This window comes from Choloepus didactylus, chromosome 13, assembly GCF_015220235.1.
Source record: "Choloepus didactylus isolate mChoDid1 chromosome 13, mChoDid1.pri, whole genome shotgun sequence".
Classification (NCBI taxonomy): Eukaryota; Metazoa; Chordata; class Mammalia; order Pilosa; family Megalonychidae; genus Choloepus; species Choloepus didactylus.
In genome coordinates this window covers 31,687,704-31,702,673 of record NC_051319.1, presented here as the reverse complement: position 1 = coordinate 31,702,673, position 14,970 = coordinate 31,687,704, and the positions used below count along the sequence as shown (strand labels likewise).

The window sequence follows — 14,970 nt, the reverse complement described above, 5'->3', positions numbered from 1 at the left end:
AGATCCTGAAGAAATTAAAAAAATTATAAGAGGATACTATGAACAACTGTATGGCAACAAACTGGATAATGTAGAAGAAATGGACAATTTCCTGGAAACATATGAACAACCTAGACTGACCAGAGAAGAAATAGAAGACCTCAACCAACCCATCACAAGCAAAGAGATCCAATCAGTCATCAAAAATCTTCCCACAAATAAATGCCCAGGGCCAGATGGCTTCACAGGGGAATTCTACCAAACTTTCCAGAAAGAACTGACACCAATCTTACTCAAACTCTTTCAAAACATTGAAAAAAATGGAACACTACCTAACTCATTTTATGAAGCTAACATCAATCTAATACCAAAACCAGGCAAAGATGCTACAAAAAAGGAAAACTACCGGCCAATCTCCCTAATGAATATAGATGCAAAAATCCTCAACAAAATACTTGCAAATCGAATCCAAAGACACATTAAAAAAATCATACACCATGACCAAGTGGGGTTCATTCCAGGCATGCAAGGATGGTTCAACATCAGAAAAACAATCAATGTATTACAACACATTAAAAACTCGAAAGGGAAAAATCAATTGATCATCTCAATAGATGCTGAAAAAGCATTTGACAAAATCCAACATCCCTTTTTGATAAAAACACTTCAAAAGGTAGGAATTGAAGGAAACTTCCTCAACATGATAAAGAGCATATATGAAAAACCCACAGCCAGCATAGTACTCAATGGTGAGAGACTGAAAGCCTTCCCTCTAAGATCAGGAACAAGACAAGGATGCCCGCTGTCACCACTGTTATTCAACATTGTGCTGGAAGTGCTAGCCAGGGCAATCCGGCAAGACAAAGAAATAAAAGGCATCCAAATTGGAAAAGAAGAAGTAAAACTGTCATTGTTTGCAGATGATATGATCTTATATCTAGAAAACCCTGAGAAATCAACGATACACCTACTAGAGCTAATAAACAAATTTAGCAAAGTAGCGGGATACAAGATTAATGCACATAAGTCAGTAATGTTTCTATATGCTAGAAATGAACAAACTGAAGAGACACTCAAGAAAAAGATACCATTTTCAATAGCAACTAAAAAAATCAAGTACCTAGGAATCAACTTAACCAAAGATGTAAAAGACCTATACAAAGAAAACTACATAACTCTACTAAAAGAAATAGAAGGGGACCTTAAAAGATGGAAAAATATTCCATGTTCATGGATAGGAAGGCTAAATGTCATTAAGATGTCAATTCTACCCAAACTCATCTACAGATTCAATGCAATCCCAATCAAAATTCCAACAACCTACTTTGCAGACTTGGAAAAGCTAGTTATCAAATTTATTTGGAAAGGGAAGATGCCTCGAATTGCTAAAGACACTCTAAAAAAGAAAAACGAAGTGGGAGGACTTACACTCCCTGACTTTGAAGCTTATTATAAAGCCACAGTTGCCAAAACAGCATGGTACTGGCACAAAGATAGACATATAGATCAATGGAATCGAATTGAGAATTCAGAGATAGACCCTCAGATCTATGGCCGACTGATCTTTGATAAGGCCCCCAAAGTCACCGAACTGAGCCATAATGGTCTTTTCAACAAATGGGGCTGGGAGAGTTGGATATCCATATCCAAAAGAATGAAAGAGGACCCCTACCTCACCCCCTACACAAAAATTAACTCAAAATGGACCAAAGATCTCAATATAAAAGAAAGTACCATAAAACTCCTAGAAGATAATGTAGGAAAACATCTTCAAGACCTTGTATTAGGAGGCCACTTCCTAGACTTTACACCCAAAGCACAAGCAACAAAAGAGAAAATAGATAAATGGGAACTCCTCAAGCTTAGAAGTTTCTGCACCTCAAAGGAATTTCTCAAAAAGGTAAAGAGGCAGCCAACTCAATGGGAAAAAATTTTTGGAAACCATGTATCTGACAAAAGACTGATATCTTGCATATACAAAGAAATCCTACAACTCAATGACAATAGTACAGACAGCCCAATTATAAAATGGGCAAAAGATATGAAAAGACAGTTCTCTGAAGAGGAAATACAAATGGCCAAGAAACACATGAAAAAATGTTCAGCTTCACTAGCTATTAGAGAGATGCAAATTAAGACCACAATGAGATACCATCTAACACCGGTTAGAATGGCTGCCATTAAACAAACAGGAAACTACAAATGCTGGAGGGGATGTGGAGAAATTGGAACTCTTATTCATTGTTGGTGGGACTGTATAATGGTTCAGCCACTCTGGAAGTCAGTCTGGCAGTTCCTTAGAAAACTAGATATAGAGCTACCATTCGATCCAGCGATTGCACTCCTCGGTATATACCCGGAAGATCGGAAAGCAGTGACACGAACAGATATCTGCACGCCAATGTTCATAGCAGCATTATTCACAATTGCCAAGAGATGGAAACAACCCAAATGTCCTTCAACAGATGAGTGGATAAATAAAATGTGGTATATACACACGATGGAATACTACGCGGCAGTAAGAAGGAACGATCTGGTGAAACATATGACAACATGGATGAACCTTGAAGACATAATGCTGAGCGAAATAAGCCAGGCACAAAAAGAGAAATATTATATGCTACCACTAATGTGAACTTTGAAAAATGTAAAACAAATGGTTTATAATGTAGAATGTAGGGGAACTAGCAGTAGAGAGCAATTAAGGAAGGGGGAACAATAATCCAAGAAGAACAGATAAGCTATTTAACGTTCTGGGGATGCCCAGAAATGACTATGGTCTGTTAATTTCTGATGGTTGTAGTAGGAACAAGTTCACTGAAATGTTGCTATATTATGTAACTTTCTTGGGGTAAAGTAGGAACATGTTGGAAGTTAAGCAGTTATTTTAGGTTAGTTGTCTTTTTCTTACTCCCTTGCTATGGTCTCTTTGAAATGCTCTTTTATTGTATGTTTGTTTTCTTTTTAACTTTTTTTTTCATACAGGTGATTTGAAAAAAGAAGGGAAAGTTAAAAAAAAAAAAAAAGAAAAAAGAAAAAAAGACAAACAAGGGAAAAAAAAAAAAAAAAAGATGTAGTGCCCCCTTGAGGAGCCTGTGGAGAATGCAGGGGTATTCGCCTACCCCACCTCCATGGTTGCTAACATGACCACAGACATAGGGGACTGGTGGTTTGATGGGTTGAGCCCTCTACCATAAGTTTTACCCTTGGGAAGACGGTTGCTGCAAAGGAGAGGCTAGGCCTCCCTGTATTTGTGCCTAAGAGTCTCCTCCTGAATGCCTCTTTGTTGCTCAGATGGGGCCCTCTCTCTCTGGCTAAGCCAACTTGAAAGGTGAAATCACTGCCCTCCCCCCTACGTGGGATCAGACACCCAGGGAAGTGAATCTCCCTGGCAACGTGGAATATGACTCCCAGGGAGGAATGTAGACCTGGCACCGTGGGACGGAGAACATCTTCTTGACCAAAAAGGGGATGTGAAAGGAAATGAAATAAGCTTCAGTGGCAGAGAGATTCCAAAACGAGCTGAGAGGTCACTCTGGTGGGCACTCTTATGCACACTTTAGACAACCCTTTTTAGGTTCTAAAGAATTGGGGTAGCTGGTGGTGGATACCTGAAACTATCAAACTACAACCCAGAACCCATGAATCTCGAAGACAGTTGTATAAAAATGTAGCTTATGAGGGGTGACAATGGGATTGGGAAAGCCATAAGGACCAAACACCACTTTGTCTAGTTTATGGATGGATGTGTAGAAAAGTAGGGGAAGGAAACAAACAGACAAAGGTACCCAGTGTTCTTTTTTACTTCAATTGCTCTTTTTCACTCTAATTATTATTCTTGTTATTTTTGTGTGTGTGCTAATGAAGGTGTCAGGGATTGATTTAGGTGATGAATGTACAACTATGTAATGGTACTGTAAACAATCGAAAGTACAATTTGTTTTGTATGACTGCGTGGTATGTGAATATATCTCAATAAAATGATGATTAAAAAAAAAAAAAAAAAAAAGAAATAATGGGAAACGTTTGGTAATTGAAAAAAATAATCAGGCACCAAAGACAATGCCTTAATCAGAGGCCTGGTTGCCTTTGTTTTTGCAAAAGAAAATCTAATTTGAAACCCTATTGACTATCATTGGCATACTGTCATACTGTTTCTACCCAAACCTCACTATGACAGAGAGTGCCTAGCCTAATATTGGGGATAGAATTTAGTGTCAGAAAATTTGCGTAGCAAACGATTGACTTAAAAGAAGTATTTAATTCTGGGCTTTATTCTCATCAGAAATAAAACAATTGATGTAATATACGGAGTCTTTCTGAGAACAACAACAAAATTTTAAAAACTTCATAAGAAATATTGAAAAGTATCTAGCAAGGCATAAAGAACAATGCAGTTCTTCATAATACTTTTTTGTGAAATGAGAAAACTTTATAAATCTTTAGTTATTATTAATAAATCCAATGTTATTTTCATCCATGAATACTAAAATGCTTTAACACATATATTAATCCTAACAACACATTCTAAAATGAATCCTTAATATCAGGGGAGGATTTGAATAAGATTAAATGTTTTTTCCCAAGTCATGCAGACTCACCAGTGGCAGAGGCCATCAACAAATACATGAGCTGTAACGCCCATGCTTTGTCTTTAAATACCAAGTGTCGCATTTTAGCTTGTTATTTCAGCAGACAAGTTTTGTTTTGAAGACAGGCCAAAAATTCATTAGGATCCAGCACTGATAGATCTATTTCTTATGAATGTATATTACTTCTGAAGATCCCCAAAGTACGCATAATGAAACATTGGTTAGGTGAACAATTTTGAGAGTTCTGCTTAAGCTAGCAAACTCGTGTTTAGTGCATTCCACTGGGCAGTGGTCTTTTCAGACCATTGCCACCAACAGAGAATAACCAGAAGGTATATAGCCTAGTATCTTACAGTTTCTAAAAGTTAACTATGTTGGAATTTAATAAGAATATTTAGAAAGTGAAAGATGAGTAATTATTCTGAGAAAACCAAGATACTTTTATCGTAACTCACCTTGAGATGGTCTAGAGCTCACACGAATCCTAATGCCATATATTTATTTCCCATCCAGTTCTTAAAGTTATTTACATGTTATAGTTTAAGCAATAGGAAAATTCATTCTGGACAGGCATTTACCAAAACCTTTATTGTCCAGTTTCTTCTGCTTTCTTATCCAAGAGAAATAGCTATACCCGGTTCTCAGTTGTTTGTAAGTTAGTTCGTTTGTTCAGGGAATTAGCTTCAACAAAACCATAATCTTAGGCTACCTTTCCCTTGTTCCCTGGTACATTTCTGTACCACTTTTGTCCAATGGTAAACTAGTGTAGTCCCCATAAATACAAACTACCTTTAATTGTGCTAAGAAAAAGAAAATTAGGAGAAAACAATTTCCTTCTCTTCACCCACTGCCCTCTTCTTCCCTTTATTAATTTCTAAAATACTAGAAGGCTGAGTAAGAATTACTTTGGATTACCTACCATTTTTACTTGTGATAACTGATTACCATATGAAGCCTGAGGCCTGCTGTGTGAAGACTAGCAGTATATGATCTTCTTGTAGTTCCTTAAATCCTTAGAGGAAAGAAGTGGGGATATTAGTTAATCAGTAAATTAGTCAGTCAATCAATCTGTAATCAGTAATGTATCAGCTACTTTTCCTCTTCTCCTCTCCTCAGAGAAGACAGAAAGTATATTTTCAGTGTCCACTCAATGCTTTATTTACAATGAAGTTATTTGATGTAACCCAGTGACTGTATTCCAAAATTGAATTGCTCTTACAAAAGCATCCTGTTTATTAAGTATATTGATAGGCAAGTCAGTTTATTACAGAATATTGTATTTCACTGATTATAAGACACATCTGATACTAGAATACATATTGCAGTCAGTGTGACAAGAAGACATTATGTCGTTGTTTAATTGGGCTATGTTTTTTCTGAGGGGTACATAAAATAATGATGAATCTTAAAATCAATGGTGTCTTGGATTTGATGACACATAGTATTCTAATTGGCTGTTACAGATCTTCATTTTTCTGAAGAGTTTCATTTAAGTCAGCACTAGATTTGGGGCTTGCAATTTAAAGAGTCCCTTTTGTAAAATAAACTTTCTTTTTGTAATGTTAATTATTACTCCCTAACGTGTTTATTTTATACAGTCCGATTTTTGTTCTTGTATTTATTAACTCCCACTTAGGTTAATAACCCCGTTCAGTTATCATTTTTACTGTCCTTTTTGCATGGACAAAAAACACTGGTGTCACGCAGATATTAGTAATTTGTTTTTAAGATTTGAAGTAATGTTATCTGTTTCATTCAAAACAAAAACAAAATGATGTTGAAAACTTGCTATTCTTATGTGTGAGAATATTGATATTAATCTTGATAATTCAGTTATGACTCTCTTGCTCTAAATCTATTCGGTATGTTTCTTTACTGATTTAGTGCCTGGTTTAAAGATTAATGTTACAAGATAATTTACTGCAGCTTCCCAGATGGTATTTGAATCTTTGGAAATGGTCTTTGGATTCCTTTGCACAATTCCATATGATGATGTTAGGTTAACATCAATGTAAATGTTGAACTTAAAACAGTTCTAAAAGATCGTGATAGAAATTTCATTATCCCTTTCTAAAAGCCATAAATTTTGAGGACATTTCATAGGCTGAGTATTTTTCCTTCACTTGCACAGCTAAAGTATCACCAGCCCCACTGTGTTGAGAATAAACACAAAAAATAAACTACCTTGTTTTAAACCATTCAAAAGTTCTAGTCACAAGAGAAGTTACTGCTCTTATTTTTACAGCTTCATACATGAAATGCTTTATAGAATCCACAAACACAAATTGCTTTTAGTGTCTTTCCTTTGATGTCTATAAAAGAGCCATTCAAAACTGGAGGTAAATGTTCCTGATGTACACAACAGAATTTGGCTGGAGTTACTTGAAGTTATTATGGATAACCTTTCTCTACATGCCTTTTGGGGGGAAATACTGGTACCAACAATACCAGTTAAGCTATAATTAGTGTAACGAACAACTAATATGAAAGAGCAGATGAGGTCACTCTTAAGAATTTAAAGGTATTAACAGGTTAAGGTTGTAGGGCATTTTATCCCCTGGCTTAATCTGTTGCCCTAGCTGGTGAGATTTGTTGAAGTCATCAGTGCCCTCTAACCCCAAAGTGTTGCTCTCTCATAATTTATTGGTCACATGCCAAGTTCCTCTTTCCTGTCTAGTGAGATGACTTTAGGAATGGCAAATTTATTTTAAAGTTCCTGTTACAAGTATGTGCAGACTTTCAACCTTTTAATGTAGAAAAAGATAGCAATTTAATTTGCTTTAATGTTCTTGTCCTACAAGCCTTAGACTAAATTGAAATTGTCATTTTGCTACATTACAGAAAATGATTTGTTGAGAATATTTAACATGTATTACAAGAGGAACACTTAAAATCCAACTCGTAAATCAGATATTCTGTAACTGATTCCAGTACATACTGAATATTCCACTTTTTATGGGCTACTTCTTCAAATTTAATTGCCCACCAGTGGCTTTTGTTTATGTTTATAGTCAACTCTAATGCACTTAAAGGATAAGAATTTAACAGAGGAATAACCTTATGTTTTCATAAGGTGTAGCCCCTCTCTTCTAGTATCCAGCTTAGGCTGCTGCTTTTTCTCATTATGTGATACCAATACATAAACAAGAGGAATGCATAGAACTTTAATCATTCTTTTCCTTTTCCCATTAAAGCTGTGCCTGTAATATTGTTTCTGTAGTTTCTTTCTACCTAGGAAAGCTGTTCTGTTTTGTTTTATTTTGTTTTGTTTTGTTTTTCTTCTTCTTTTAAAGCAGTAGACAGCAAGGCAGTACTATCAAGAAAGCGTCAAAAGGAAACTTTCTCCCCTTCAACATTTTTTATGTTACTATCTTGCTCTTGGGCTGTCATTACTAATACATGTAATATAGATTTTTTTAACCCAAAGATAATTTATTATCCAGAAAGTAAGCTGGTAAAGTCCCAGCAACTAAACAAACTTTAAAGATCAGAAATATCAAACCATATGCCCCCAAAGAAAAAGAAATTAAAACTTCAGATTATCTTAGGTTACCAGACAGACAGACATCTAAATGCTGTAAGTATTCAGGCATAGTAACCATAGTTCTCATTTAAGTTACGCAAGAAATAATTCGGATCTACTCTTTTCTTGAGTATTCCATCTCAGTGTTTTAGACACATACCACTGGCAGTTCATGGGTGAACCGTTTTTATTTTAGTAGTTAGTTGCTTTTTCTAACATGTATTCCAAAGAGATTTGAGTAACACATGAAACCCATTTGTGGATATTATTGCTTAGGACAACACAAATAGAAAAAGTAAGTTGATATAAAGAAAATTCTGGGTAATTAATAGTATTGGTAGTTTGTGCATATGGCAAAAGGCATAAAAGCATTACACACATAACTGAAGTAAGGAAACTGCTCTATCTAAACATGAGACTCCCATAATTTTTCTTCCAGCCAAGAACTCACAAGATGTTCTTATCCTTTCATTTGTACATACTGTCTATTGATCGTGGTTATATTATGTGTGTACTTGGCAGTTTGGTCTTTGGTTTTGGGAAGCTGGCATTGGGAAAGCCAACTTCTCTCAGCTTCAGTCTGGAACTAGATGATGTCTAAGACTCGTTCTTATGAATTTTTAACTGCCTACCACAAGGTTAGCAGTCCTCAGCTGATAAGTATGTCAAAGTTGGGAACCACATCTGTTTAACTTGATCTAAGCACTACCTAGCATAGTAACAAACTCAAGCCACCATTAAAAAATAGTTGATTCACATGTTCTAACAACAAATTTCAGACATTTTTGCATATTTCTGAGCTTGCCCCGAACTAAAATAATTTTAATGATTGCATCAATAATTTAAAACATTTTAAAAATAAAAAGCAGACTGGTGCTACCCTTAAAAGTTCATACAGGCGCCAAACTTTTTTCATGCTACAATTTCCTGAACAATGGCACTAAGAACAGTATTGGAAAATCTTTTTTTTTTTGCCCCTTCCATACTGTCTTATGATTAACTATAAGAGTAAGACATCAAAGTTGTACTGACTTCAAAGTCTGTAACATTTATGGTTTCTACCTATTACTGTAGCCAGCCACTACAGCCTGACAGCAATTCATCTTACAGAGCTGCCTAGCTAGGTTCCACCTCTACACCTTTCTCCCTCCCACCTTCCCCTTCTCCAAGCCTATCAAATTAAAAACTAACCTTTGTACGAATCTCAAAGTTAAACCAGTGCAGGGAGTTAGCATATTTGCTTAATTTCAAGATTTCATCACTATAAAAATAGACCATACTTGTTAATTTACTTAACTACTCTTTTCCAAATATGCCTTTTACTGCAAGGCCTTAGGGTATGTTGACATTAAGCATATATGTTTTTTATTATGTTTATGGGTTTTCAAAAGTATAGTAAAGACATGTAGGCATGATTCTGTAAACTTCTACCACTTTTGTTAGGCAACAGAAAATGAAAAATAAAATGGTGAGTCTTGTATTCATCCCTGTACATCAGTGAAGTAAAAAGGAAGAAATCCAAAACATAGATTCTCCATCATAAATGCCTGAAATATAATTCTTGGAAATTCATGCTTTTTCTGGTAAGAAAAATAAAGCCTCATAGGTATTTTTCCAGTGGTCTGAAGGTTAATATATTAAAATGTAAGTTGTCCTACACTTATAAGCAAGTCACAAGATGCTAAAATTTTATGTAGGCTGATTTCTTGAGAAATATAGAACTATCATCAGAGATTTTCATTTTTTCCATAAATTATTTTCCTTGGATTATTTGGTACAATTTGTGATAGGTATTTAGCACCACTGAGGAAAGCATCTCTTGAGATCTAGTAGATAGCACCCAGATCTTAAAGCTGTGCCACCAAAAGAACTCAAAGAAGACTTAATGATCTAGCTATTCTCAACCTTGAACCATACACAAGGTTCTTAATAGATGCTATGATGAAGACTGACTGTGGGTTATGGAAATTGAATAAGGTCAATATAATGATTGAATTATTTAAGAAATGGAATGGACTGCATTGTAAATTAGCACACTTTCTGTCTTTTGAAGCATTCAAATAAAGACTTAATGACCACTTTTCAAGAATTTGATGGAGGAAATTTGTATATTGGGTAGATTAGACTAAAGAATCTTCAGTATATATTTCAATTCTAGGGTCCTATGTTTTTAAAATTAAAAGATATGAGAAAACAGTTGAAGATTAAGAGATGGCAATAACATGTGGCTATGACTGCAGTCTGGTAATTAGATGGGTTTTACAAAGAAAGGTGTATAGATGGGTGTCTTGAAGAGATTTGAAAAGGAAAAGGCATAATGATTGGAGTAAGTAAGGGACAATAACAAAATGATGTACATCTCTTGTGGTGCTGAAGGTTGGGAAAGAAAGGAACCTACTCTTAAAAGCCCAGAAAAGTGAGCATCTGGAATATGAGAAAGGAAGCTTTTTTAAAGAGTAGGAATCCAAATGAATTTTCAGAGTGCTAGAAATAGAAACCAAAGAATTTTATGTCTGTATTACTTGAAAGAAGGGAACCAAACAAGCAGGAAGTTGAGAAGTTAAATTTTATTTTGTAGGTGATAGGTAGTAGATGGACTTTTTGAAAGTTTCAATTTAGCTTTAGGTGGATATTTTCCATGAATCCTTTCCAGCTCTGAGGTTCTCTTCTAGTGTCTTAACTCAGAATGAATGTTTCAGCTAGCATCTGCTGGTTTACTCTAGCTTATAGATAACAGCCATGGTAGAAAACTCAGTATAATTTTGTGAAGGTTCTGATGTTTTGAAGTATATAAGAGTTATAGAAATCTCTCCTGTGGGCAGGCAAAAAGTGAGGATACCAGCAATGCTGCAGAAATGAAGTACTACTAGAAAAAGTGGAGGCGAGTCCCACCATATTGACTTTAAAGACATTTTTGTATGTCTAAAGAAGATATACAAGAGAGAACCAACAGTGTTGCCTCAAGAATGGAGGGAGACCAGGCATCTCCATCAGAAGTAAATCAGTAGATTTGATTTATTGGCCATAAAGTGATAGGGAAATATTGTTAATATATGATTTCTAGTGAAAGGGAAGGGTTACTTGCAAAGGGTATTTAGTGAAATAAGAAAATATAAAATCTATAAAGATGAAAAATGTGGAACAATAATTTGAATTGCCATTTAACCTAAAATCACTAACGTGTTAAGACAGTGTCTGTCAGTAAAAAACCACTAAAACGGACAGACTCATTTTTGGGATTAAAATAAGCATTTTCCAAAAGTCTTAACCTCTCCTTTCCTGAGAATAGATTATATAGTAGGGCCATACAACTCCTGAGAATTACGTATAACTAGTTATTAATTGTAGTTTCAGACTTGAAAAAGTTCACTTTAATAATTCACAACTAAATAATTATTTGGTATGTTTTTTTCGTCTGAGCTCCGGTATTCTGGGTTTCCTGAATACCCATACAAAAGCATCTTACCATAATTCTGAGCCATGTTGTATCCTCTATTTTGAGATAATATGAATTGTATTAAAATGATCATTTACAACAATATTAATATTATTCAACACATAAAATCATTACGGTGTTATTTTCTGATTGGGAATTTTATGCCTATCCTCTTTAAATGGTACATTAATCTATGAATGAAATTTGTCTCATAAATGATACATTAATAGAAAGCTAGAAACAAATGTGATTCTCTGAGTGTGTTTTACGTAACAATTTATACCTTCAGTACTGATCAGTGAATGTTCTCCCCAGCTAAATGCCATTAATCCATTTACTGCTGCTCACTGGAATGAAGAGAAACTATCAAAGAATTTTCGATATGTTTAATTGAATTACTCTTATTTTTCTATGTGTATACCTCTTGAAGATTTCTAAAGTCAGTTCTCTTTACTCAAAAAAACAGCAACTACAACAACAACAACCACCAAAAAAAACAGCAACTGTGGCAACAGTTCTAAATCCTTTGACAGAAGTACAACTTACTGGTCCAACTTACTGGTTGTTTTGCGACACTTAATTCCACATCACTGAGTTGAGAAGGCAGAAGTGGTGCACCTCTGTGCTGACGTACTGGTCATGACCACTGCTACCTCATCCTTAGCATTTTCATCCTAATCTGCTTCCACACGTAATGTACTTCTGCAGCAGTAAAAGAAGACGTAAAAATACAGAATCAGTTAACCAATATAGTAGCTCAAGATGCACTGGGATTTTTTTTCCTCAGTGTTATAATTTAAAGCATTTGCTCAACAGATACATTGAATCATATGCTTTACATGTGAAGAGAGAAATTACAAAACAGTCTCCAAAACCTAAATTAAATATGTATGTCAAAGTATTTATCATTAATAGACAGTATGTGTTTCTGTGGTCTAAAAAATAAACGGTAGCCTTCAAGAAAATATGCCTTGTGAATGGCTGATTGTACTGTGCTCATTGAATCAGAATGTCAGAATGTTCGAAATAAATTGTTATTATGGAATAAGGCAAGACTTCAGCTATGAATTTATATAATTCATTCCATTGTAGTTTTTTTCATTGAAGAATACATCTTTCTGCCATAAATTGTACTGAGTATGAACAGCAGAATCATTTGAGGTTCATTGGAAATACAGGAGAACATCATGTTTCCTGTCCTTTTGTTAAACTTGGCATATTGATTTTTTTTTTTTTTTTTTTTGCACAGCTTGCAGCACAGAAATGTGATATACAGCTATGGCAAGACAAGCTAACCACATGTGAATTTGTTAAGTACTGCAGGATTAGCAGGAATTGTCTGACTGTGCAAATAGCAAGACTTGACTTCTCCGGAAGCTCTTTATGACTTAATCAATTAAAATAGCAAGTTTTTATTTTATTGCCCAGAATGAGTCATTAGCAAAACTCATTTCTCCTGATCACTCATTTGCAGGATGTTTACATTATTTCTGTATTTCCAGCAAAGTAATAAATAGATAGAATTTGAACCAAAAGTTCAAGATCAATCATAGGAAGATGAAGATGTAACAAATGTTTTAACAGTGGTTCCTAAATTTTATTAAGAGGTAGATTCTAGATTTTTGTTTAAATTTTCTATTGCTTTTGCTTTTTAATATCCCTTTAGCACTCATACTTTTGATCCCTTTAGGCTCAAAGATAGCAAGATTTGGACTTAACTAAATACTTCCTACTGAACTTAAATATAGAACCTTGTGAAAAAGAGTCTCTGAAGTAGGTCTGGTTTGCTCTTCTCCCCACCTTATTAAACCTCCTCCTTAAATACATCCATTATTTAGTTTACCTTGCATGACTTCAAAGAGTAGAGATGGAAAGAGGATGACCCATAACTCAGCAGAGTGGCTTGCCCGTGGTTATCTTAGAAATGCTAATGCATTACCTATCAGGTTTATAAAGTTCTCTGAGTTCTCTTAGAAGCTGATAAACCATTGTGCAGTTTTCTGCAGAACAAAACTGATAATATATCCAAAACTAGAAAGTGTCCGTAATATCATGTGCATGGGATAATATTGTCACCTGCATTTTGAGAAAATGCTTTCTTTAAAACATCCCAGTGTATCTAAATGTAGGTTTCTTTTTAACAGCAAGATTTTTTTTAATTTTTCAAAATTTTCTCTACATGTTCTCATTAATTTTAACAGGTGGACACCTTATGAAATGCATGCCGAATTTATTAGGAACAAGTCTTGTAAAATTATCTGATAAAAGCATAAAGCATGAGTTGTACCCCTAATAAAAAAAGGAGGAAAAGAGTCAGAGCAAAGAAGAAAGTGCCACTGGTTTGTGTTAGGTGACACTGTGCCCTGCTTGTCTAATTTGATTACACAGAGCCCCTGAAGCCTCAGGCAAAGCTGATTTTAGCTATAATCAGCTTCTTAACCTTTTGAGAACTAACATAAACACTACCTATGGTTAATGATGTTGCTCTGCTACACACTACAAAGTGCAAAGGTAAAAGTGTAGAACTACAGTAACACATGTTGTGGCAAAATTTACAAGATGACTAGGGGATGGCAGCAGAATGCAGTTCTGTATTTGTGATAAATTTTAGGTTAATAAAGAGATTTAAGGGTGCTTTTTTGTTTGGTTGGTTTTAGCTGTAGTTTTTGGCTAAAACCAAAAACTACAACTAAAACTGTGTGTGCTGAAAATGCATTTACTACTTTTTCCTTTTTGCTATGCTTACATTTGTACTTTTCTCTGAAATCCTTTTTTGATTATACATACATTTTAGAAATACAAGCATTCATGAGTTTCTTTCATTTTCAGAGTAAGCATAAGTGTATTATAATATCCTCATAAATAGAATAAAATCCTGTTGGTTCTCTTTTATAGATAGTAAAAATTCATTAGGGGAGGATTGAACTTCTTTATAGTTAAATGAAATAATGTGGTTATATAGACAAGAACCTAACTTTTTTGTTTAAAATATGAGCTCTTGATGTAGGAATCTGATGTGTCATATGGGAAGTTAATATGTATGATGATTTTACTGTCTATGGTTGGTGTAACTCAGGTGTGGTGATGTGAGTAATGGGGTACAGAACCATAAAGATTGAGTAATATACTTATCAAGGCTTTATCTTCAAAGTCATATTTGGTGAGAAACTCCGATAGAAATATTCTCCTGTGTAAAGGTAGCAGATGACCAGGAGGATATATGGAGCCATGAGCCACAGCTCATATTGATAGGTCCTAGTACCAGCAGTTTTACCTGAGATTTCATGCCCAGTGAAAATTCCAAAGGATAGAATCTTAATACTCCCCAGTGACACACATTATAAACACTCACCCTATGTGTTGTATGGAATTAAGTTAAAATGGAATGAGTTGGGGGGGGGGGCTGCAGACTAAAGATTAACTATAAAAGTTTTTAATCC

The 14,970-nt window shown here is 34.9% G+C and overlaps 1 protein-coding gene across 18 annotated transcripts in view; it reads left to right on the top strand.

The window, feature by feature from the left end:
* FAM172A (family with sequence similarity 172 member A) overlaps positions 1-14,970 on the top strand; it is a 546,681-nt gene that overhangs the window by 385,941 nt on the left and 145,770 nt on the right. The window contains exon 11 of one of the 18 annotated variants that reach the window (XM_037800720.1): positions 12,780-13,559. The exons of the other annotated variants lie outside the window; for them this stretch is intronic. Coding sequence (XP_037656648.1) covers positions 12,780-12,799 — 20 coding nt within the window. The 3' untranslated portion in view covers positions 12,800-13,559. Of the gene's footprint in view, positions 1-12,779; positions 13,560-14,970 lie in introns of those variants that run through there. 18 annotated transcript variants of the gene reach the window in all.